General features: G+C 41.2%; 1 protein-coding gene across 1 annotated transcript in view; it reads right to left on the reverse strand.

Moving 5' to 3' along the window:
• The window catches only part of PSMB2 (proteasome 20S subunit beta 2), a 45997-nt gene extending 20339 nt beyond the window's left edge, over positions 1 to 25658 (reverse strand). The window contains exons 1-3 of the mRNA XM_056123042.1: positions 25426 to 25658; positions 19166 to 19288; positions 16301 to 16371 (exon numbers count right to left, since the gene is read on the reverse strand). Coding sequence (XP_055979017.1) covers positions 16301 to 16371; positions 19166 to 19288; positions 25426 to 25516 — 285 coding nt within the window. The 5' untranslated portion in view covers positions 25517 to 25658. The remainder of the gene's footprint in view (positions 1 to 16300; positions 16372 to 19165; positions 19289 to 25425) is intronic.
• Positions 25659 to 26301: the final 643 nt, after the last annotated feature.

Consider the following 26301-nt stretch of genomic DNA (forward strand, 5'->3'; position numbering starts at 1 on the left):
TGAGACTTTGTTGTTACTGTTTGGCATATTGAATATGTCACGGGTAGCTTGCTAGGCTTTGCCATGTGGGCAAGATACTCTCAGTAGCTTTCCGGGCTCTCTGAGAGGGGTGGAGGAATCAAACTCTGGGTTGGCCAGGTCAGCCACATGCAAGGCAAACGCCCTACCCGCTGTGCTATTGCTCCAGCCCATTGGACATGTGCAACTTAAAATTGACTAAGGGTAAAAAACTAAGTCTCTGTCCCAAGCATCACTAGAAAAGTGTGCTTAATCAAATACACTCTCTTGCACAGCTCCTTGGTATGCATGAATCCCAGTTTTTCTTTTTGTTTCATCTTTGCTTTCCTGAGAACTGGTCCTTTAAATCTCAGGTTAGGATCTGTTTCTAGAATACCTCAGTCTATGGCTATTGGGCAGCTGTCACTTTGGTACAAGTGACCATTTTTCTCTTTCCACATCATCTAAAAGAACACTAATATTTATCCTCAATTTGAAGAATACACTCTGTAGATTTGCTGAATAATTATTACCAACTAGATAATTTGTTGGCTATAAGAAACCAGATACTAAGGGCTACTAGGAAGGTGAATATGGAATTCTGCCAAGTTCCTTCAGTTAATAAAAGATCCAAAAATCTTAAATTCCTCTTCCTTCTCCTTTTCTAACCTATTCCCTGCACTCAAAAAGTAATGGTAGGTAAGTTCATTCACCGGCCATGATTCCAGACTCATAAATAAATCTAGAACGAGACCAACAAGTTGCAGAGATTCTTCCACATCCCACACAAGGCTGAGTTGTCCAGTGCCTCCCTCCCCTCCCGGGGGGCAGGTGAGCCTAGCATATGCCCAGAGCCCTGGCAGCCAAAAATCACACTCGTGGCCAGACTTCGATGCTCGGGATGAGCCTCATCCAGAAATTAATCTGTTGAAGAACTCAGGTATGCAGATTTTGTGTCTCCAGGCTTTCATGGAGACGGGGATGGGCTATCTCCCATCTTCCTGTACTTTCGGAAGCTCTGGCAGTCACGCACAAACCCAAATCTGCCACCAGTTAAAAATTTAACTCCAATAACTGAAACCCAAGCACAAAAATTTGTAAGTCTACAACTGTACCTCATGGTGTTTCACTAATAAAAATTTAAAAAAAAATTTTAACTCCAGCTGTATCACCCCATTTAAAAATTTTGGACTTCTTGGAGCAACACCTCAAACTCTGCAACACTGATAAAGCTGTAGTGGCACACCAGATTGGATGGGATGTAATGTAGAAGGAAACCAATCTCGATTAACAAAATATCGATACAGAAGGCTTAACTAGTAACAACATCTTAGTAAACTCTTATACGAGGGCTTTAATGGCTCTATGGTGATACACAACAATTTTCACTAACTTTCTTCTAAGGAAACATTTCTTGATCACTCTTTTAGTAAATCATAACAAGCAATATAAAATAAAATACTGAGGACTACTATGGGGCAGGCTTAAGGAGTGATCGGGGGAAGTGGAGATAATGGTGGTGGAAAGGTGCAATGGTGATGGGATTGGTGTTGGTATACTGAATGTTAACAAACCATCATGAACAACTTTGTAAGCCAGTGTTTATAAAGTATAAGGTAAAGGTAAAGGCCCTCCCGTTGATCGTCGATTTGCTCGAGTGGGCCCAGTAACGTCTCCATTGGAGACTTTTGTTGTTACTGTGTTTGGCATATCAAATACTCTCAGTAGCTTGCCAGGCTCTCCGAAAGGGGCGGAGGAATCGAACTCAGGCCGGCCATGTTGGCCACTTGTAAGGCGAACGCCCTTACCGCTGTGCTATCGCTCCATATATAAAGTATAAAGGGAAATAAAAAGTTTTCAAAGTAATGGTAACTCAATCTATCATTTTTCAATTAAAAAATATGCTACATTTTTCTCCCCCTTTTACCTTCCCTTTTTTACTTTCTTAAACCTTTTCTGTAAAATAACACACACCTAAGAGTGCACAAAATATTTTGGTGAGCTAAATAATTTTACTAAAATAACTTTACTAAATAGAGTAAAAACACGTGAAACCCCACCACAGGCCAAGAAATAAATAATAGAAAAAACAAAATTCTTTCTCCCTCTAAAGACATCTGTCTTATTTTGTGAGTAAGAATAACGAAAATCTAAGAGTTTAGGGAATCAGTTTCTGAATTAATATCCTTGCATAATCTGGGTCTAGAAAAGGTAATGACACCAAGATGCCAGGGTTATTCTCCTTCTCATTCTCTCTGTGTGTGTATATGTGTGTGTCTGTGTGTGCGTTGGTGAGTATGTGTGAGGGCAAGCCCACAGAGACCATACCACTCATCTGAAGCAATTTTTAAAGGCAGGGCAAATGTGTTTTTGGAATGGCAAATATTTTCAAAATAAAAGCAAGTCTTAGTGCCAGAGAGAAAGTTCTAGGAGTTAAGTGCATGCTTTACAAGCAGAAAGTCCAGGCTCAATCCCTGGCACCAAGTGCATGGTGCTCCAAGCACTATCAGGTGTGAGCTCCAAGCAGAGCCAGGAATAGCCGCTGAGCACTGCTACGTGTGGGCAAAACAAACAAACAAACAACAAAAAAAAGCATGTGTTATTACTAAGATACTATGATGCTTTCAGATCAAACCAAACATTAATAGGAAATCACATACGTTTCAAGATACAGCTTTCAAAACAACACAAATTTAGCCCAATTAGAAAAGATGCTTTAAGTGAAAAGTTGGCATTATATGGTTGTACAATCTCAGCCACCCAATAGGTTCATTCCATTAAACCAGAAGAGGGGTTCTCTCTGCTCACAGCAGGCATCCAACAGGATAGCACATATATGCTCTCTGAGTGAGAAAGCAACACCTTCTCACATACAACCCCCTGGAGAGAGATGGGGAGGGGGGGGGGGTAACTTTACACCTGCAAACTCCTAACTCTATCAGCACTAGGGTTGGGAAAAACAGCACATATTTTTTAAAAAGAAAAAAAAAAAAGGTTTCTTGATGAAGACAGTAACTTTCAAAAGACAGTAAGTCATTTTTTCTTGGCAAATTCGTATAGTAATTATTCAATATCCCAGTCTTCCTAGTGGACTTTAGTCTAGCCCCAATGACAGCATGATGCTGAAATGGGCAGCTGTCAGAACTATCTCTTTCAAAGAGAACAACATTATCGACTGTTGTCATATTAATTAAGGCATTTCATCTTCAAGACACATGAATGCTGGGCCTTTCAAAATCAAAATGGCCACTAAAATAGAACAGCAGTATCTCCCGTGGCGCAGACACAAGCCACTACCAATCCTAAGAGGCTTTCATGAGACGTGTCAACTGGGATGCACAAGTGTTTTATAATAAATAGCACACTGAATTTAATATATAGTCATATTATATTTCATTTTTAATCAATGCCCTATTAAAAATAGAAGAACAAACTAAGTATCAGACATGTAACTCCTGCCCTACAGTGAAAATTCAGCTACCTTACATGTCCACCAAGATTTGGTGTGGGGAAGAAAACACCTCTAAAAAGGATTGCTACTTGGACTGAAACTCCATGAGTGTCACATTGAACATCTTGTTTTTTTTCTTCCCAATTTCCCTACCACCGAAAGCAAGCCAGCTCTGTCTGTCAAGAGGCCCAGCCTGTGCGGCAGCAGTGTCAAAGGCTGCCATTTGCTTCAAGGCATTGCCATCTGCAGCAGCACAACATTTTGTCTCCGGAAAATAAACACATCTGCCTGTGCCAGTGTCCTCCCACTGTGCCGCCCATCTGGAGCAGGTGAGCTAGAAGGCAAGCCTGGGCATGGGGGAGATGGGGGCGAGCAGGGGAGACAAGGCCTCAAGGGAGATGGCACATGGAGGAAGAAGGCAGTGCTGTGTCATGTCACATCCTGCTAACCACATTTGCCAAAAAGCATGTGAAATTGCCCTTGTTAGTGATATTTTAATCACATTTAACAAATGGGTGGTCATGTTTAGAAGATAAGACCTGCAAAGTCAAGGTTTCACCTGAGCCATCTGTTCACAAAGTCACATGATCTCATTGATAGAGAAACAGATGAAGTCATTGTGCCAGCCAATCAAATTCACTGATTCAGTAACTGGTGGTGTTGGAATAGAAGGCATATCCAACAGGATTTTTCTAAGGCTGGAGCATGATATATGTGCCTATTACCCCCAAATACTCAAATTCAGGTCAGAGCACTACTGGGACAACTTCCGTTAAACATACCTGAAATCTTTCCAACATTTTTCCCTATAACTAACAAAATAAATTTAGGTCTGTTTATGGTCCTCACATCAGATCTTTAAATTATGCTACCTGGAGACTGGAAGAAGTCATGAAAATTATTCAAATTCTTTCTCCTAAGATTTTTCTAACTAGCTAATGGGCAAGTTAGCACCAAACTTTCTGAATAGGGCCCTTTCAACTACATCACTTGATTTCAGACTTTGGTGGGACAAGTTAAGTCACTTTTTCAAGTTAAATTTCTCCTGGAACCTCAAAATATATTAGAGATGAAAGTTATGCTGCTCTATATGAGCCAAAACTAGTATTTACTATGAAGGTCCTCAGTGCTAAACTTCCTAAGTTATTTTCATGGATTGAAATCTGAAAACCACTACAACAAACTGGAAGGTGTTTTCAACTGTTTTATTGTTTACTTGTTAAAGCATTTTCAGCATCATCTTAAAAACTAAAAATGACTAATGAAGCACTTCAGAAAAGGCTCGAAAGCACCAGAGAGAGAGAGAGAGAGAGAGAGAGAGAGAGAGAGAGAGAGTGTACAGGGCTTTTAAAGAACTTACCTTGTATGCAATCTACCATAGTCGTATTTTGTTTTTTATTTGGAGGGTGGATTGGGGAGGCATGCAAAAACAGGTAAGCTCAGGGCTTACTCCTGGCTCAAGGATCACTCCTGGCACAGTTTGGGGGACCTTACATGTGCCAGGGATTGAACACGGGTAAGTCATGCCCAAGTAAAGTGCCCTACTCACTGCACTATCGCTCCTACCCTCAACCCTGGTTCTATCCCTAGCACTGCATATGGTCCCCAGAGTTTCACCAGTAGTGATCCCAAAAACAACAAAAAACTAGAAAAATTCTATGAAACCATTTTGGTTAGGATGTAGCACTGCACTGTAGCACTGTTGTTCCATTGTCCATTGATTTGCTTGAGTGGGCACCAGTAACATCTCCATTAGTCTCTGTCTACTCTCTCCAGGAACACAAAGAGACTGTTTTTGGCATATCAAATATGCCACGAGTAGCTTGCAAGGGTCTACTGTGCGGGCGGGATACTCTTGGTAGCTTGCCAGGCTCTCTGAGAGGGACAGAGAAATCGAACCCAGGTCGGCTGTGTGCAAGGCAAACAACCCTACCGGCTGTGCTATTGCTCCAGCCTGGTTAGGATGTAGTAGTGATAAAGCTCTGAACATTACAGACCATGGAAGCCTGTATTTTACTCTAAGCTTTGTCTCAAACTCATTCCCCACAGCTTATCAAATGTTGCTAATCCACATATATGAAACAAAGATCTTAATGGACATAAATTTTGCATTCAGAAAGGCCTCACCAAGCAACCGATACTGGCGTGGATGTGGCGAGAAAGGGACACTCCTTCACTGTTGGTGGGAATGTCCACTGGTTCAGCCCTTCTGGAAAACAGTATGGACGATTCTCAAAAAATTAGAAATTGAGCTCCCATTTGACCCAGCAATACCACTCCTGGGAATATATCCCAGAGAGGCAAAAATGTATAGTCGAAGTGACATCTGCACTTGTTTGTTCATTGCAGCACTCTTTACAATAGCCAGAAACTGGAAGAAACCTGAATGCCCAAGAACAGATGACTGGTTAAAGAAACTTTGGTACATCTACACAATGGAGTACTATGTAGCTGTTAGAAAAGATGAAGTCATGAAATTTACATACAAGTGGTACAATATGGAAAGTATCATGCTAAGCGAAATGAGTCAGAAAGAGAGGGATAGACATAGAAAGATTGCATTCATCTGGGGGATATAAAGTAACAAAGTATGAGATTAATACCCAAGAATAGCTGAGATCAGCACCAGGAGGATTACTCCATAACTTAGAGGCCAGCCGGGTATCCTAGAGGAAAGGGCAGTTCAGATAGAGAAGGGAGCACCAAATAAAGGATGTTTGGAGGATCCTCCCAGGAGGGGAGATGCATGTCGAAAGTAGACTATGGACTGAACATGTTTGCCACTCAATGCGTCTTTTGCAGACCACAACACCCAAAAGGAGAGAGAGAACGAACACAGGGGATTGCCCTGCCACAGAGACATGGGGGTGGGAGGGATATTATCCATGGTGGTGGAAAATGGGCACTGGTGGAGGGATGGGTATCTGATCATTGTATAATTGAAACCAAAGCACAAAAAATTGTAAATCTACAACTGTAAAAATAAAATAAAATAAAATAAAGGGAAAAAAAAAAAAGAAAGGCCTCACCAAATGTGCCAATAATTCATCACAAACAATAGCACCATTACTGACTCTTCCGTTTCTACAGCCCATTAATCAAATTACATGCCTATAAATTACAAAATTTTCAATATAATCCTAATTAAAAAAAAAACCCCAAAAGCAGTTCTTTAATGATGGAGTAATGAAATACACAGGATAGTATGACAGTATAACGGGCAAGGTGCTTGCCTTGCACACTGCAAATCTGGATTGGATCCCTTGGCATCCTATATGGTCCCCAGAGCCCCGCCAAGAGTGATCTCAGTGCAGAGCCAGGCATGAGCCCTGAGTATAAATGGGTATGGCCCACAAACAAAAAATAACTGTACAGCGTATAAATTATATAAATTGCTATACATGCATATCAGTGATAAACTTTTACTTGCAAATTAGCAGTAATGAAATAGAATATTTTCTTTTTTGGGCTAGGGGTTGGTGCCCAGGGGCTATTCCTGGGTCTATGCTCTTGAGTCACTCCTGGTGGTACGTGGGGAACCATGTGCAGTGCCAGAAATTGAAATCAACTAGGGTCAGTTGCATACAAGGCACCTTAACTCCTGTACTATCTCCCCAGACCCTAAACGGAACAATTCTAATAATATGCTACAATGAAAATTACACAAAGTAAAAAAAAAAACAAAAAACACCCATTTCTAGAACCTAGATATAACATCTGTGGTATGTATCATATAGATTTGTGTATATATATATATGTGTGTGCGTGGTATGTATGTATAGATATACATATACATACATATATAAATTTTCAGTAGAAAAATAAAGTGTCAATGAAAAAGATTAAAAAAATTACACAAAGTGTATTGTATCTCTCTCAAAATATCTTATTGTACATGATGATTTTTGGAGGAACAGTATTTTTCTTAGGCAGGTGACCATGGTATACAAAACACAGATTCAAAATATACTAAACCTATTAAACCAATGGCTAATTCTAATTCTCATAATCTGCCACATTTGGTCACTCCTATCATAAGTGAGAAGCAAACGGAGACTCAGCAAACATAAATAACAATCAAGGTTACACAAACATAGCAAAGAAGAAAATGAAGTACCTAACTCCATAAACCATGCTAACAGAAACCATATATATATACACATATGTATACACACACACACATACACATATATGTGTGTGTGTATATATATATATATATATATACATATATATATTTTCCCACCCCCACCCAAATTGGGAGTCAAGTCAACAGCAAAAGCCAAATAAATCTCTCTTGTCCAGGGTCTATTCAGAAATGAACCAACTTTAAAGGACACAAGCATTTATTTTTTTCTTTAATTAATGTAGGAGTACTGCTATTTGTTCAGCCATTAATTAAGCTGAAGGACACAAGCATTTAAAAATCAAAATGAAGGCTCTTGATTCCACCCATCTCCCTTTGTCTTTCTTCATCTTCTGCTGATCTCAGTTTTTTTTTTTTTTTTTTTTTTTTTTTGCTTTTTGGGTCACACTCAATGTTGCTCAGGGGTTACTCTTGGCTCTGCACTCAGGAATTACTCCTGGCAGTACTCAAGGGATCATATGAGATGCCGGGGATTGAACCCAGATCAGTTGCGTGCAAGGCAAAAACCCTATCTGCTGTGCTATGACTCTGGCCCTCAGTTTTACTTCTTACATGGAGAAATAACAACCATTTAGTAAAATCCTTTTAATAAAAAATCTCCACCAGTGTATAAACGGACACCCGATCGGTATAAACGGAAACCAACATGTTTAGTAATTCAAGTGAATCAAACTGGAAGACTTTTATTTTATTCTGCAAATTCTTGTTTTGGGGGCACACCTGGGGGGCCTGAGGGCTTACTCCCCACTCTACACTCAGGCATCAATCATGGCAGTGCACAGACGAAATGGGGTGACAGGGAAATCAAACTTGGGCTGGACAAGTGAAAGGCACACACCCTCCCACTGTACTATCAATCTGGCCCCTATTCAGCAAAATTGTGCTGAACATCTATAACGAGCATATATTTACACCTTATCCATATAATCGTACGTGAAAATCATTTTTCTTTACTCACCACCTTACCCTCTGCCTCCACAACCCATTTGTCTCAGATGTGTACTCTTTTCTTAAGTAACCTTATCTCTGTTGACAATAGTCACTCTTGGTTCTATCTCCTCATCGATTTCATATTGTATGCATGAATAAGTGAAGTCATCCAATATTTGTCTTTTTTTCTTCAGATTTATTTTGCTTCACATAGTCCCCTCAAACACCTTTCATTTTGCCATGAATGGCAAAAAATTTCTTTCTTTTTTTTTTTTGGTATTGGGGCCACACCTGGTGGTGCTCAGGGCTCACTCCTGCCTCAGTGCTCAGTGAGCACTACTGGTGAGGCTGGGGAGAACCATAAGCAGTGCTGGGATAGAACCTGTGTCAGCTACATGCAAGGCAAGTATCTTACTGCTGTCCTATCTCTCCAGTCTTCATCCTTTTTATTTTAAGCAAAATAGTCTTTCATTGTACAAATGGACCATATCTTTATTCAATCATCTATTGATGCACACATCAGTTCCCTTTTGAAATTTAGCTATTGTAAATAACATTTTAATAAACATTGGGTAGGTAAGAACTTTGGGTGCTGATGTTCTCAGTCTTTCAACAAATACTCAAAAATGGGACTGCTGGATCATACCAAATGTATGATGTATAATTATCTTCTTCCACTCAATAAGCTTTTTCTTTGCATTGTCTTTTAGAGCATAAAAACTTTCAATTTATTGTAGTCACAAGTGTTTCTCTTAGACAAGTATTTACTTTTATTTCCCTCACTACTGAGCTGATGTTAAGTAGTTTCACTTGATATCATCTTTGTGCTCGATGGTTTAGGGTCTTTAAGTGCTTCAATCCATTTTGAATTTATGTATATATATAAAGAGTTAGTGGTCCAGTTTCACTCCTGCATGTGACTATCCAGTTTTTCCCAACATACTGCTAACGACTCTCCTTTCTTAACTGTGTCAACTTAAGACTTGTTGTCATAAATTGAATGTGGATAAATGTGTGGACTTATTTCTGGGCTTTCAATTATATTGCACTGATCTGATTATTTTTATTCTAATATCAGTTTCAATTACTGTTTTGTTCTGTAGCACAGCTTGAAGTCAGGTAACATAATGTTAACATTTTTTCCTTCCTTCTAACTATACAAGGTTTTTTATTTATTGAATCATTGAGATAGACCATTACAAAGCTGTTCATGATTGAGTTCCAGTCACACACATTCCAATAGCCATCCCTCCACCTATGTACATTTCCCATCAACAATGACCCCAGTATCTCTCCCAACACCCCCCAATACAAGGTTTTTTATGATTCCATATAAACCTCCACATTTTTCCAATTTACTTAAGAAATATAATTGGAATTCTGTTTGGAATTAACATTAGATTTATATATTGCTTTTGGTAAAACATTCTGACTATAAAATCCTCCCCATACATGAAATGTATCTTCATCTCTTAATGTTTTGTCCCTAAATGGATATACTAATATTTTAATAAAACAATAATCCATATTTCCTGAAAAGTAAAACAAATCTGTAAATTAGCCAGTAACTAAAAGACAACAAGAAAAAGTATGATATTTGAAATTAGAATCTTAGTTCAGTTGCTCATAGAGTATACACGTGTGTCTCTGGTATACATGGAAACATTAAAAAGAACCCATCCACTTCACTTCTCTATTAACCACTCTTTGCATCCTTCTAAATAAAATGGGGGTAGTACTCATTTTTTAGTGTCCTAAGCATTAAATAAAGCATCATATAAGCATCTAAAATAGCAATATCCGGGGGTATGGTGCCACCAGCAGGTCAATCTGTACCTGTGAGGCGTACAGCCTCATGGCGCCTTCAGACTTCTAGATAAACCCAAAATTGCTGCTGTGCCTTTGGCCAGACCCCAAAAACTTGGGGCAAAGTTTACCAAGAAAGTAAACAGCCAAAAGTTAGGTATGTGGGAAACACACCCACAAACCACCTCTGGCTCAGCTATATAAATGGAGGCAAGGCCTCTTTGGTTCCTGATTGAACTGCTTAATGGACATGATCCCAGAGACTCAGAAACGAATCTCAGAACCCAGTGGCTTTATATAGAAATGCGTCTGGTCTCTGCAGTAGGCTACCAGTGCTGGGCCAACGCAGGTGGGAATAGGTTTCGTGCCTTGGCCTACTCCCCCTGGCGGCCCAGTGGCTGGCTGCCATCCGTCTGAGGCCACTGGATAGTCACATTTGGGCCCCCAGTGACGAGACACACAAGGCCTCACGGGATGGGGGTGGAGCCGGGTCTGTCCTCCCCACCCCAACGAGACCCCAAGTCATTGCCCACGAACGGCCTCTCTGGCTCCTCATCAAGCTGCTCAACGGCCTTGATCCCAGAGACTCAGAAACAAATCTCAAAACCCAGCGGCTTTTGGCAGAAATGTGTCCGGACCCCGCAGTAGGTTACTGTCGCCGGGCCACCTCAGGGGGGGAATGGGTGCTGTCCCTCTGCCTGCTCCTTCTTGGCGACTTGGTGGCTGTCATCCTCCAGAGGCCATTGGACAGTCAGGTTTGGGCCTGCAGTGACGAAGCTTGTTGGGCCTCACGGGATGGGGGCGGGGGGGGGGGGGGGGAGCCGGGCCTGTCCTTCCTACCCCAACGAGACCCCAAGTCATCGCCCACGAACGGCCTCACTGGCTCATCAAGCTGCTCAACGGCCATGATCCCAGAGACTCAGGAGCAGATCTCTAAACTCAGTGGCTTTTGGCAGAAATCCCTCCAGATTTAAGTGTTAAAATTTTGGAATTTCAAAACCACATGGCCCTACTGCAGCCACACGACATCACATGTTATTCATAACCAGCAATAGAACACAAATTGTCTATTGTTGCCTTTTCAGCAGATCTGAGTGTTGGGGTAAAATCTCAAATAATGGTGGGTCTGGTGTCGAAATAGTGAATGTGATCAAAGTAGAGAGTAATATGGAAATCATCTGCCCCACAGGCAGGGGGAGGGTGTGGGATGGGGGTATACTGGGATTTTTGGTGGTGGAGAATGGGCACTGGTGAAGGTACGGGTGTTTCATTGTATGACTGAGACTTAGACCCAAAAGCTTTGTAACTGCTCTCACGGTGATTCAATAAATAAAATTATAAAAAATGGAAAAAAAAAAGTAAGGTGGAGTTCATGCACAATTCAATCAGCTAATCAGTGGCTGAATAAATAGCAGTACTCCTACAAAAAAAAAATAGCAATGTCCAAGAGAACTTTTTTACTTTGGTTTTGGGCTAAACCAAGAAGCATGCAGGTTATTCCTAGTTCTGTATTTAGAAGTGAATATGGACTCCTGGCAGTGCATTAGGGACTACATGTGGTGCCAGGGATTCGAACCAGGGTCAGCCAGATGAAAGACACACACCATAACCTCTGTACTATCCCTCTCCAATTCCTGTGTTTTTTTTAAATTGTTTCGTTTCCAAGAGAACCTTTGACGATGTTGTGAATGTTCTACATTTGAAATGTCTAAATATAATACAACATTTGCCATATGAAGTTATCGAATATTTGAAATGCAGCGAATATAAATGAAGAATCAACTCCTTTTAGCATCCAATGCTTGCACACAGTCCACTGAGCTCTCTCTAGCACTAGTTATTAACAAGCTTATTTTTTATCTAGAAATAATTTCACATTTTAATTTTCATAATTTTAAATGTAAATAGCCACACTGGTTGTAGAACATACTGAACTGTGTCAATCTAGCATAAACACAAAACAGCTTATGAATGTTAGTTTTTCCTACCAGTATCAGTCATTGTCTATATTCCCATTTTAGCAATAGGTCAATTCAACTAAAACATAGGAGACTAACATACAGCTATTACTTCTTTAATCAAGCTGCATAAGCAACATAAAACAAAAATGACTAATGTGTGTCATTACTGTGATCACAACTTCACATGATTACCTCATTCAAAAAAATTTTTAAATTCTTTCTGGTTTCTGGGCCACACCTGGCAGTGCTTAGAGCTCAGAGCTTAACTCTCGGCTCTGCATTCCATGGTCAGGCTCAAGGGAGCATGGAAGGAACCATAACTGGTGCTGGGGATCAAACCCGGCTGGCTGCATACAAAGCAAGTGCTTTACTGTGGTACTTTCTCTCCAGCACCTCATTTAATCTTTATAATTCTATGAAGTACTATTATTCTGCCAGAAGAGAAATTAAGCTTAATATTTGTTCAAAGACAGCAAATCAGTAAGCAAATATTTAAACCCAAGCAGTCTAATTCCAGAGACTGCATAACAGTAATGATTGCATCTTAAAGACCCGTTTATCTTACCCATAAATCTTAGCCATTTATGTAAGATTCATAAACTCTATATATGCTGCAATAAAAATTCTCCCAAATACTTACAGAATCAAACACATACACAGAGAGCAAACTGGAAAGCAAACACTTAACTATAGACACAAAATTATGCACAGTCAATGTCTGACCCAAAATATGCCTTAGGTGCCAACTGGCGTGGTTATATGAATATACTAAAATCTAATGCTTTTGTACTTAACTCGGAAGACTAAAAACTATCATTATCTTTCTTCCCAGAATAAAATGACTAAAATAAAATTTCAGATTACAGAACTAACAACTGCAGACAGGAAAGTAGGGGAGGTAGTTACTGAACCTAGAAGCGCAAGACAGAGGTCGTCAATATTTACTAGAGCTCCATGTCACTACAAGAGATATTTATTAAGATAACAAACACTTCTGCTACATATTAAGTAGATTTTCTGCATATGCATGAAGACTACCTCCAATCTTTTTTTTTCTACCTCCAATCTTAATTCTAAAAGAAGCTTAATTCACTTACTGTTGACAGCACACATGGCAAAATGTTTATTGTGCCTCAAGCAGGAATTCCCATTCATGATTCACCTGACGAGTCAAAATAAATTTCAGGAACATCTCAGTACCAGAAAAAATTAGTATTGTTTTGTTTTGGGACCACACCTGACAGTGCTCTGAGGCTATTTTCCAGTTTAGGAATCCTCCAGGCGGTGCTCAAGGGACTCAAGAGTTGGGATTAAGCAACCAAACCCAGGGTCTAGAATGATAGCCTTGCATGCACCCAACACAAGTTTGATCCCCAGCATCCCATATGGTCCCCTGAGCACTGCTAGGAGTCATTGCTGAGTGAAGAACCAGAATAACTTCTGAGCATCACCAGATATGGCCACTAAACAAAAACAAACAAAAACAAAATGAAAGCAAACTCAGGGCTTCTGCAAGCAACACATTTGTTCCAGTTCTTGGAGCTATCACACCAGCTCCAGAAAGGTAATATTTGATCTACTTTTGTCTCTCACAAAAACAAGTCACTGACTGACCTTTCACCCAAATCTATGTATGTGAATATTTCTAATTTCAAGACACTGCATATTGCATAAATCCTTACTTCAAAACAAACATTAAGAAAAAGAAATTCAGGGTCAGAGTAAAGGTGCATGGGTTAGGGCCCTTCTCTTGCATGCAGCTAACCCAGGTTCTATCCCTAGTACTACATATGGTCCCCTGAGCACCATGAGTGACGCCAAAGCACAAGCAGGAGTAGCCTCCCTGCTGGGGCCCCAAAACCAAAAGAAAAAAAGAAATGAAAAAGAATAAAAAAGAAAAAGAAATTCAAAGGAGTGGAGTGCATGACTGCTCTGTAACCCCACTTGCCCTGGGGACCCCTGTACACTGAGGTTGTAGCTCTGGTAGTCTACAAACCACAGGCCAAGTAGCGATCCTTCAGAAATCAGCAGGGCCACCTGATGGTCTGAGTATTGTCAGGAATGGCACCTGGACTCTCAAGCATCACTGGGGAGGTCCCTATTTGAAATAAATAAAAAGGATTCAGAGGATGGGTATTAGCTAAAATATCAGAGCATACACAGTGCTACTGTGATGCAGACACTGTAAGCACCTCCAATTCCTGCCTACCACCCTCAGGCTCACCTCATCACCACCACTGCGTGTGGTTCCCACAATTAGTTTTTAAAGAAAAAGAGTTCTACGTAGTGAGAAGTTCTCAGTCAAGTACTTTTACCTACTAGAAAACAAAATTGTTTTGAAGATTTATATAAATTAAAAAACCTCTCACTGCAAAAAAAAAAAGTAACCTGTTTCAATTTACTGTAATTCATCATAAGTACAAATTAAACTAGTATCATCGTAAAAACTGAACAGCACCAATGTTCTAGAAGTGCTACTGGAAAACCAAGGAGGTAACATACGGCAGAACAGTCAAGTGATTATGGTGCCATAGTGAAGCTCTGATCTGCTGTGTGACCGGGAGCTAGTCCCTTTGCACTTTATGCCTTTCACTCCATATTAGTGGAAGAGAATTAACTACTTTATGTCTCAGTAGAAGAGTGAGTAGATTAAATTATTAAGCAAAATGCTTTGGGCAAAAGTCCTATGAATGTTAAATATTATGATTTACAAGCATTCATTTTCCTAGCACTCCTGTGGGGTTAGGAAGTTATCTTGATTTCACAGATGAGTAAACAGGCACAGGGGGTAAGGTCACATGGCAAAGCTCCATTACAAAGTCCCCACGGGAGGGGAATAATATACATATACCTTTAGCAATCATATGAACTTTCTTAGTACATCCTGCACAATCCTTTATACATTTAATCCTTAACCTGATGTTGTATACTTTATCATAATAGTTAATGAATCAAAATGGCAAAAGAGCCAGAATAAGTTATGAGGAATTAATTTTGTGTGCTTTGGCATGAACAGTCAAAAAGATAACAGAAAACTAATCTCAGTCTGAATTCTAGACTATATGTTCAAAGTTGTGCTTGTATTTTTATATAGGGATCTTTTATCATGTAATTAAGAAATACAGCTTCTTATAATGAAAGAAAAATTTAGGGGACTGGACCGACAGTACAGAGGGTAGAGCGTTTGCCTTGCATGCGGCTGACCTGGGTTCGATTCCCAGCACCCCATATGGCACCCCCGAGCACTGCCAGGAGTGTTTCCTGAGTGCAAAGCCAGGAGTTACCCCTGCGCATCGGCGGGTGTGACCCAAAAAGCCAAAAAACAAAAAAGTTTAAAGGTCATAGGTTCTCTTTATTTTGCTTTTTTGTTTTGTTTTGTTTCTGGACAACACTGTACTCTGGGTTGTACTCAGGGTTTACTCCTGACTCTGCACTCAGGGATCCCTTATGCTGGGGTTTGGGGATCATATGGGATGCCAGGGATTGAATCCAAGTTGGCTGTGTGCAAAGCAAGCGCCCTACCTGCTGTACTATCACTCTGGCCCCCAAAGGTTGTTTATGTCTTTACATTGGTGTATTCAATCCAAATTTCCTGGAAATAAACATTTTCCCTCTAGGCTTTAATTAAAAACACACAGTAGTAAAGAAAAATCAATCCCAAAGAGATTGAAGAATGATTAAGCAACAATAGAAAGGGTTAGAAGGGGGGTAGGGAGGCAAAAATATTACACTGCAAAAGGAAAAGAGGCTATTTTTCTGTTCTTTTTTCCTCCTATTGATCTCCCAAGCATTGCTCAGGAGGTCCTGGAGTTTCTTTTGGAGACACTTGACATGGCTGTGCATGGTGATACAATGATGCAGTACTAAGTCACTCTAGAACTTAGGGAGCATGCAATGCCAGGGACCAAACTCACGGACTCCACATGCTAGGCATGCGCCCTAGTACCATAGCCACTTCCAGAATTCAAACTTTCTTTGTTGTTATCTAAAGCTACCTGCGATATTACTTACCCGACTCCGAAGACAGTCAGCTAAGTTTCGACGCGTAAAATTAGCTGCTGCTGTGGGCGACAACTCATAACCTAGCATAAGAGAGACAAACATTTTAAGTAAAGCAGAAGAAATAACAGAATCCAATTATTCCACTACTCCAGTTCTTGAAGTCTATCCATTCTTTGTGCACTAAGTATATAAAGCACAGAGAACAGAAAACTCATTTCTGGGCTAGAGAGACAGTAGGTAAGCAGGTAATGCTGGTCTGATCTCTGATACGGTAAATAGCCCCACAAGCACTATCAAGAATGATCTCTCAGCACAGAGCCAGGGAGTAAGCCCTGAATACTGCTGAGTGTAAGATAAATCCCTCACCCTCCCACTCCACACCCTGCAAGAAGGGGCACATTTCTTTTTCTTCTGCCTTTTGAGTCACACCTGGCAGTGCTTGGGGGACCATATGGGGTACAGGGAAATTGAAAAAGGGTAGCCACACGCAAGACAAACACTCTACCTACTGTTTTATCACTCCAGCCCAAAGAGGCACATTTCTATCTCTCTTTCCCCATTTAATACCTGTGATACAGCAAACTAACACTGAGAGTAATTCCTTGCCACAAAACAGATTCAAAGGCAATACGCAGTGATGTTTGAGGGGGTCACTCCTAGTGGTTTCTCGGTAGCCATGTAGTGCCAGAGATTAAACCAGAGTCAGCTGATTGCAAGGCAAGCACCTTAACCCCTGCAAGGTCTCTCCAGCCTTTCTACAAATTCTGTCTTGCTTAATCAATTCATTAACAGCTTGTGGTTTTCCACAAAAAAGAAAAGGGTAAAAATAAAACAGGTTTTTAAAAATAAGATCTTCTAGATGACTATTCTTCAGTTTATTTTGAAAATAACATTGCAAGGAGAGGTTAGAAATTAGGACGGCCTCATAAACTTACTTTATAAGGTAATTCTTTTAAAAATGGTAACAAGATTGAGGTGGAATGATAGTATGGCACTAGGGCACTTGCCTTGCACACAGCCGACCATAAGGACCCCAAGCTCTGTCAGGAATGATCCCTGAGTACAGAGTCATAAGTAATCTCTGAGAACTGCCAAATGTGGCCCCAAAACCAAAACCAAAAAATCAAAAAATAAAAAGAAAACAAAATGCAAAGATAACATTATTAAGAAATAAAATATGATTTCAAAGACAAACCACAGGAAAAAAATGTTTCCACTACTAACCAAACATTTGAAAAAATAATGAGTATTTTCAGAGAATAGACTGATAGTAAACAGAGGCAGCACTGCAGCACTGTCCTCCCGTTGTTCATTGATTTGCTCGAGCGGGCCCAGTAACGTCTCCATTGTGAGACTTGTTGTTACTGTTTTTTGGCATATCGAATACATCATGGGGAGCAGTCCCAAAATACCACTGGTGTGGCAAAAAAGAAAGACAAAAGCAAAAGAAAAAAAGTATAATTAGGCCTGGAGAGTACACAAAACCGGCAGGCTACCGAATGTAACCTGCGCACACAGCAGAGTCTGGCAAACTCCCTGTGGCGTACCCAATATGCCAAATACCAGTAACAATGATGGGTTTCATTCTCCTAACCCTGAAAGAGCCTTGAATATGGCACTTTTTAAAAATCTCAGGGCTAGGATGAAGGAGACGTTACTGGGGCCTGCTCGAGGCAATCGACGAACAACAGGATGATCGTGACTGTGAATACACAAAATATCTCACAAAAATTCTATCTACAGAGTCTGGAGAAATACTATAGTGGGTAAAGCACTTGACTTGAAAACAACTGACATGGTCTGATCCCTGATATCAAATATGATTCACAAGATCACCACCCTGAGCACAGAGAAGGAGTAAGCCCTGAGCACAGCTAGGTACAGCCCCCAAACAAACAAAAACAAAAAAAAAAACTGAAAAAAAAAAGAAAAAAGGAAGAAAGAAAAGGAAATAATCTAACTACCACCCTAGAAAAGATCCAGAGATAGGGCAGAAGCCTTTATGACACAGTAAATTTGCTATAATTACATGGCATCAAGCTTAAAAAGCATCAGTCTGTAAGTATTATTCATTACCATTCAATCTCATTTTGAAGATAAGGGAAATAAGGACCTCAAAAAGGTTATTATAGCCTTGAGAATTGCTGGGTGTGGCCCCAAAACAAAAACAAGCAAAAAAACCCCTAAAATGGTGATAGTGGCTGGTCATATAAAGAAATAAAATATTGTTTTGTTTTTTTGGGGGGCCACAGCTAGCTGTACTCAGGGCTTACTCCTGGTTCAGTGCTCAGAGATCACTGCTGACAGTGCTTGGGCAACCACATGGGGTGCCAAAGATCAAACCAGGATTGGCCACATGAAAGGCAAGCACCTTACCTACTGTACTGTCTCTCTGTCCCCCAAAATAAAAATAAAATTTAACTTAGGTATTTTAGCAGATATTCAGAAATATCCAACACTCTGCGCACAGGAGCACCAGATTCAATCCCTGGCACTGCATAATCCCTCCTTCCCCCAGCACTGCTGGAATTATCTCCCAAGCACTGATCTGAGCACAGCCCCCAAGAACTACTAGGTGTGGATCAAAAACAAAGAACCAATAAAGTGTGACATCAGCATGCCCATTTCCAAGAAAAGCTAGCTTTACCTCCCAAGAATCAATGATAAAGTTTGGTTTTTTTCTTTTTCTGCTCTATAATTCTTGGAGAAAACGTTCAGAATCAGAAGGTCTAGATTGGTTTTCTAATAGGAAGATTCAAATAAAAACATGACCACACAAGTCTGCTTTTGTGTAGAAGTGCCAGCAGAGAGTGTTCCTTTTCTGTTTAAAACCAGAAGACACGTCATTAAGCATAGCTGTATTCTATTACCTACCATTTCTCATTTTATAAAGCTGCACATTTTTCTGAATATATTCTGCAAACTGTACAGTGTCTCCAGCCTCACCAACACACAGGAGTAAAATTTTCTCACTCATCTTAAACATCTTGTCATGATCTGCTCAAAGAGAAAACAGTGTTAGAAGCTATCTTATCCAAAACTTACAATTATATATGTTACATTCGAAATATTTTATTAATGCTAATATCATTAGAATATATATGGAAGCCATCAATTAAAAATAAGGGGGCCAGAGTGATAGTACAGCAGGTAAGGCACTAGCCTTACACATGGCTGACCCTAGTTCGATTCCCAGCACTCATTATAGACTTGAGTCCTGTCAGGAGTGATCCCTACACAAGAGCCAGGAGTAAGCACTGAGCACTGTTAGATATAGCCCCGAAACAAACAAACAAAAAAATAAAAAATAAATAAAAAGCAATTAAAAATATGTAAAGGCAACAGAATAGCAAAAAAATAAAAAGAAATTGAAGCAATGTACATTAACTTTGAGCTCAAGATCATCAATGTCTACATAGTATCTACAAATACATATGTTAGTTATTACTTTTATATACAAGCATACATATATGAAAATGCTTCAATTAAAATTAAGAAGTCTTCCCCAAGAAAGAAAAAAAAACCCATCTGAATATGAATCACCTTAAAAAGTAAACCAGGGGCTGGAGTGACAGTACAGTGGGTCTGGCCAGGAACTGGGTTGGATCCCTGGCATTTTTTTTTTTGGCCTTTTGGGTCACACCCAGCAATGCTCAGGCTCTGCACTCAGGAATTACTCCTGGCGGTACTGGGGAGACCATTTGGGATGCCAGGGATTGAACCCAGGTCGGCCGCATGCAAGCCAAACACCCTACCTGCTGTACCATCGCTCTGGCCCCAGATCCCTAGCATTTCATATGGTTCCCTAAGCACTGCCAAGAATAATTTCTGAGTGCATAGTTAGTTGTAACCTCTGAGCATCCCGGGGGGGGGGGGGGAATGCCGCCCCCCCAATCAAGAAAAAGTAAACCAACTCCATTTCCAAAGCAAAGAAAACATTTATACTACTGTCCAAGCAAAAAGTTTTAATATTTTTAAACTGGGGCCAGAGTAATACAATAATGGAAGGGATTAAGATGCTTTGCCTTGCATGCAGCTGATCCCAGACTGATTCCACTAGAAGTAATCCCTGAGCACAAAGCTAGGACTAAGCTATGAGCACTGCCAGGTGGGGCCCCCCCCAAAATTGTACTACTAACCAATCTAAATATCCCTCACACATCCCTCACAAGAGGCTGCTGATGAGGCTCAGTGGCAGACTGCATCACTCCTATCTGTAAGGCCCTAAATTTAACCCTGATCTTAGGCGGAGTAAAAAGTAGAATTTAATAAAGTTAAATTAAATTAAAATGCCTCACTCCCCCCCCCCAACATTCTAATCTTATCTAGCTGAAGCAGACTCATTCAGATTAGAAAGATAAATATATGGATAGCAATTACGGCCTAAGGAAAAAAAATCTATAATTAAACTGTCCCTTCACAATAAAGCCTAAATCTCCCTTTCACTCTCACTTTCACTTTTCATTTTTCAAATAGTGCTGAATAATCTTCCCTGGGAGAAACGTTTCCTATCTGAAAGCTACTGAATCGGCTAAATCCCTTAATAGGATTTAAAGAATAAAATGTTACTGTCAGATACTTTTCAAGTATTTGAGTTACTGATACCAGTAATATGGGTTCTTAAACATTTGGGGGAAAAAAACAAATATTCCTATAAATAATCTCAAAATCCCCTGAAACTCCTAAATAAATACAAACACACACTTTGCTATGCTATAGGCTACAGAAGATTTAGAACCTGTCAGTTTGCAAACTTGCTTATAAAAAGAAATCCACTTTATAAATTAGGCTAAAAAGAACCAAGAAGAGATTAGATGCCACAGTCATATATGGCAAGAGTACGAGGAATTATTATCTTATTCTTTTTGCTCATTGGTATTTCCTAAAACGTTAATACTTAGTACGAACTGTTTGTTCAAAATATTAATTTGCATTATTTTTTAAATGGAGTAGGGGAAGCTTATTGGAGGGAGAGAGCTTGTCAAAGAATCACATCACATTTAGAAGACAGTTTGAAAGTCTAGCTGTGTTACACTATTATACTGTGAACATAATAAAAAACATAGCTGAGCCAGAAAAATAGTACAGTGGGTAAGGCGTTGCACGCGGCTGGGCCAGGTTCAATCCCCAGGACTGCATGTGGACCCTCAGCACCTCGAGGAGTGATCCTTAAAAAACTGAGCCAGTGTGGCCCAAAAATTAAATAAATGAATGAAAGCAAAAGTTTTTTCTAAATAGTATCACTTTTTGTCCAGTGAGAATTGAAGGAGGATAAAAAATTGACAGTGACATGGGGCCAAAGCATTAATTAGTACAGCAGGGAGGGCACTTGCCTTGCATGCCACTGACCAGGGTTTGATCCCTGGTATCCAAATGGTCCCCCAAATCCTGCCAGAAGTGATCCCTGAGCACAGAGCCAGGAGTAACTCCTGAACATTGCTGGGTGTGGCCCCCAAACCAAACCAACCAAACAAAAGAACCTAAACTGAAGTGACAGATGCTAACAGCTCTGAGTTGTACAGGAAATAGGCTACATAGCTCTAAATAAATTTTTATTCTTGAAAAACACTTACAAGACCTAAAATAAACATTAGCGTATAACCCTGTGGAAAATCAACTGACTAGAACCCAACAGACACTGCTTATTATTTAGGTTTAGAATTCTGAATTTGGGCAAGTAATTTGCCTTCCCCAAGCTCCAATTTCAAAATGTGTAGAACAGAAATACTCTCAAAACTCATAGGTAGGAAAAGAAATACTACGTATAGTATTATTATGCAGTGTTAGATAATGTAATTCAGATTATACATGCTATAAGATTCAGAAAAAAGAGACCATTCTATGTGGACTGGAGTACTCCATAAGTTACAACCAATACTTTGGTGGGCCAAGCCTCCTCAGCAGTGCTCAGACAGGCTACCCCTAGTTGTGTTAGTTATGTGGTTCTAGGGGTCAAACTTGAACCTCATACATGCATATACTCCAGCTCTCTATTTCCCCAATTCCTTTTGTTGTGGTTTCTGAAGTGCTGATGACAATCACACCAACTAAAGTGGTTCTGGGATTGAACAGGGAAAGCCATGCCAACAGAGATTAAATCCAGGGCCATGCAAAACGCAGAGGATCTGTATATGAAACTATAACTCCAGCCCAAAGAGCAATTCTGTAAAAACCAAGAAATGAGAGACATAAAATGAATACATACCCAGAGGTTTATCATTGCTGGTTACTATCTATTCCTTTTTGTTTCTCTGCCACAGAACAGTGAGATCATCCTGTTTGTCCTTCTGCCTCTGACTTACTTAACAAGATACTGTCTTCATCTACATTGCAGCAATTTGCAAGATTTCATCTTATCTTACAGCTGCATAATATTCCTACATACAGTCTAACTTCTTTCCTATTATATAGCACAAGTTTTGTTTTGTTTTTTTCTCCCTACCATGTTCAGGGCTTATTAATGATTCAGGGTCACTCCTGATGCATCCTGGTAGAGGAGCTCAAGGAACTATATGCAGTGCTGGGGACTGAACATGGGTCAGCTGCATGCACAGTAAGTGTCTTACCCAGTTTTATCCACTGTACTATCTGACTCTGTATACTATTTTTTTATCTTCCTGTATTTATTACCTGGGGGACAGGGGGGACATCTGAGTCACACCTGTCAGGGCTCAGAGGCTACTTCTGGCTGTGATATTGTCTTTACCAGCAATGCTTGGTAGACCATGTGGTGCTGGGGATTAACAGGAATAGCTGCATGCAAGGGAAACACAGAGACCCCTATACTATCCTTCTGGTTTTGTTTTTGTTGCCCAGGGCTTACTTCTGGCTCTAGCCTAGTAATCAATCCTGGAGGGGCTCAGGGGACCATATGGGTTGCCAAGGATCAAACCCAGGTCAGCAGTGAGCAAAATAAACACCCTACCCACTTTATTATCACTCTGGCCCCTGTGCTATCTTTCTGGCCTCTACCTTCTCTCCCCTCTCCCCACCCCCCACATCCTGGATTTTTCCTGGCTGTGCTCAGGAGTGACTTCTGGCAGTGTGCAGGGAAATATGCTGCTGGAATTCAGCAAGTGTGGTGCTTGGGGTTGGAAGGGTACAAGGCAAATGCCTAAATCCCTATACCTCTCTAGTCCTACCTTCTTAAGGTCTTAGACTTCTCTGTGAATACCTTGTATGTGGCATCCAGAATACTGTGGACATATGGCTTCTCGGCCTTTTGGCTAAGATCAAGTGCAGAATACTGTGGACATAAGTAGGCTTAAAGCACATTCTATTTTCTTTTTAAGTGATTTAACATACATTATTGTGATGAAACAAAAGTCTGTAAAGGTAGTGACTTTGTGAATGGTTTACTTATATAGTACTTTATGCTAAAACCACATGCATGTCAAAGTCTTAAAAATAATGGATAATAACTTTCAGAACAAATGAGTTTCTTTGGAAAGCATGATTTGCAATCTGAACTTTAACAAACTAATAGGATTTCAGAAAAGCAATCTGATTTGAGGAACAATTTATATCACAGATATGTAACAAAACCAGTTTCATAATTTTCTTCTTCAGAAAAACAGACCCCAAGTAAAGACTCAGATTTTTTTTCATCTCCCCAAATAATGACAGAAACCAAAAGCATTAATGAAACAGTTTACCCTTTTTGTTTTGGGTCCTCACCCAGCAGTGCTCAGAGTGACTCCTGGCTCTATGCTCAGGGCTCACTCTGGCAGAACTAGGGGAAGATATGGGGTGCCCAGGATCAAATCCAGGTTGGTTATGCAAAAGGGAAGCACCCTAGGATCTGTATTATTGGGCCCCAAACCCCTTTATTCTTATATACCAGGAAATACCCAATTTAATAATCTTTCCTTCCTCAAACTCAAGGTGTACCCTGGAAGCTTTCCCTAATTCTATAATTAAAAACATTTTTCTTCTCAAATACTTAAAAAGTTTCTTACTCTCTGTACATCATGTGGAAAATTTCGTTGTACTTTTCATATGCAGCGTTGTTTTCTAGCTCTTGTTTTAAGTATTTGTACACATATCTGAGTCTCTTCTCACAATTTTTTTTTTTGGGAGGGTGGACTAGGCCACATTCCGCAATGCTCAGGAGTTACTCCTGGCTCTACACTCAGGGACTTCTGTCAGTACTGGGGGACCACCCAGGTCAGCAGCACTCAGGGCAAGTGCCCTACCCGCTGTACTGTTCCTCCAGTCCTCAGGTTAAGGTCTACATCACCCAATTTGCATTCCTTAAGCACCGAGCATTGTAAGAGGTATACATCGGTGTTCAAAACCTACTTGTCAAATGAACATTAGAACAATCAGACCAAAATATATACTTGTCGATGTTAACATGTCTGTGGTCTATTGCAAAAACACAATCTTGGATGCAAAAACACAATCCTGGAACAATCAAAATCTTTGAAAAATACATTTTTTGAGTACTGCCTCTAGGGAGACAGCACAGCGCTGTAGTCAGAGACCAAAGATGGGAAGTTAAAACACATCTGCGCCGAACTTTTTCATCCAAAAACTGCACGAGGCAGTTATTACTAATCTGGCCGGACAGATGCGGACATCTGCGCACTGCAAAATAACTTCTTCCAAGTTACACGATGGGGGGAGGGAGGGGAAGAAGAGAGAGGGGAAGGGGGGAAACCTCCGGTCAACTATCACTATTTAAAATACAAGGAAAATTTGGGGACCAGTAAAGGGGGTCGGCGCAATGATGGGAAGATACAGGCAGAGGAAAGGCCAGCTTGCTAGCTCCCTAGATGCTTTCCGGAAAGCAACTGCAATAGCCTCTTAGCAGCGATAAGAGGAATCGTGGCAGAGCTTGGGGCGGGGGCAGTAGGCGGGGGGAGGGGGGGGCAGGACACCCGGTGCCCGGCGGGCTCCAACATTTAAAAAGCTGCATTTCTTGAGCCCACTCTCGCCTCGACGTGCGCCGGGGCAGCAGGCAGCGTCGAGGCCTTAAACTGGCCCGCCTGTGGGGCCCCGGGCTTGGGGCCTGAGCCCGCTTCGGGCAGAGGGGGGCCCCTGCGGAACTCCCTGGTCCTCCCCACGCGCCCCAACTCCCTCCGGGCCGCCCCGCGCCTAGGCCCGGCCGGGCCTCCCCGGCTTCCTCTCACCGTCCTTCATCTGGACAATATTGCTCGCGGCCACCCGGTCGGAGGCGACAAGCACAAAGTCGAGGCCCTGGATGCCGATGAGGTACTCCATGGCGGCGGGAGGCCCGGAGCCTGCAAGTCGGAGGAAAAGCGAAACTGGCCGCGGCTTCTCGGCCGCACCGGTGAGACAGCACGGCGGAGCGACCGGGCGAGCGACGCAGGCCGCGCGACGCCCCGCGACGCCGGCGCGCTCGAATGACGCGCAACTGTCGCGAGAGGTCGGGAGTGGGCGTGGCGCCGGGCGTCGGGTAGCGCGGAGACTCCGCGAGCCATTTCCGGGTCTAGCGCCCGGCCTCTCGGATGTGAGACCGCGTGTGTCAAGCTCGCGCAAAGCTGACTCACGCGCTCTGTGCTAAAGGTGCCCAAAAGGCGTGTGTCTCTACGCGGCCATCGCCTTCGTTTTTCGGTTAAATAATGCCTCGGAACAGGATCCGAGGCGTTATTTAACGGAAGCCAGATAGTAGAAAAAGTCATTTCTAAGGACCTCTCATTAACGCGTTCCAACGGAGCAGAATGTGGTTTGCGTTAAAGACCCAAGCATGAAGACAAATGAATTGCAGAAGGAAACTTTAATATTTGAAAGAATCATGTATTTCTCAGAATGATAAGGAATCCAGAAATTACATAGGAAAAGACGAGCCAGCTCGGCTATGTGAAAGTGTGAATGCCCGAAGAGAAACATAAACAGAATTTTTTAATATGTGAAATAGTGAATATCGGTTACTTAAAAGGCATATCCACGAATCAAGAGACAACACCAAGGAGAGGGATATATCTCGATGGACTGGAGTTCATGCTTCCGTTGCAGGTGGCCCAGGTTCCATGCTAGAACACCAA

Source organism: Sorex fumeus, unplaced genomic scaffold (genome assembly GCF_029834395.1).
Source record: "Sorex fumeus unplaced genomic scaffold, SorFum_2.1 ptg000047l, whole genome shotgun sequence".
Classification (NCBI taxonomy): Eukaryota; Metazoa; Chordata; class Mammalia; order Eulipotyphla; family Soricidae; genus Sorex; species Sorex fumeus.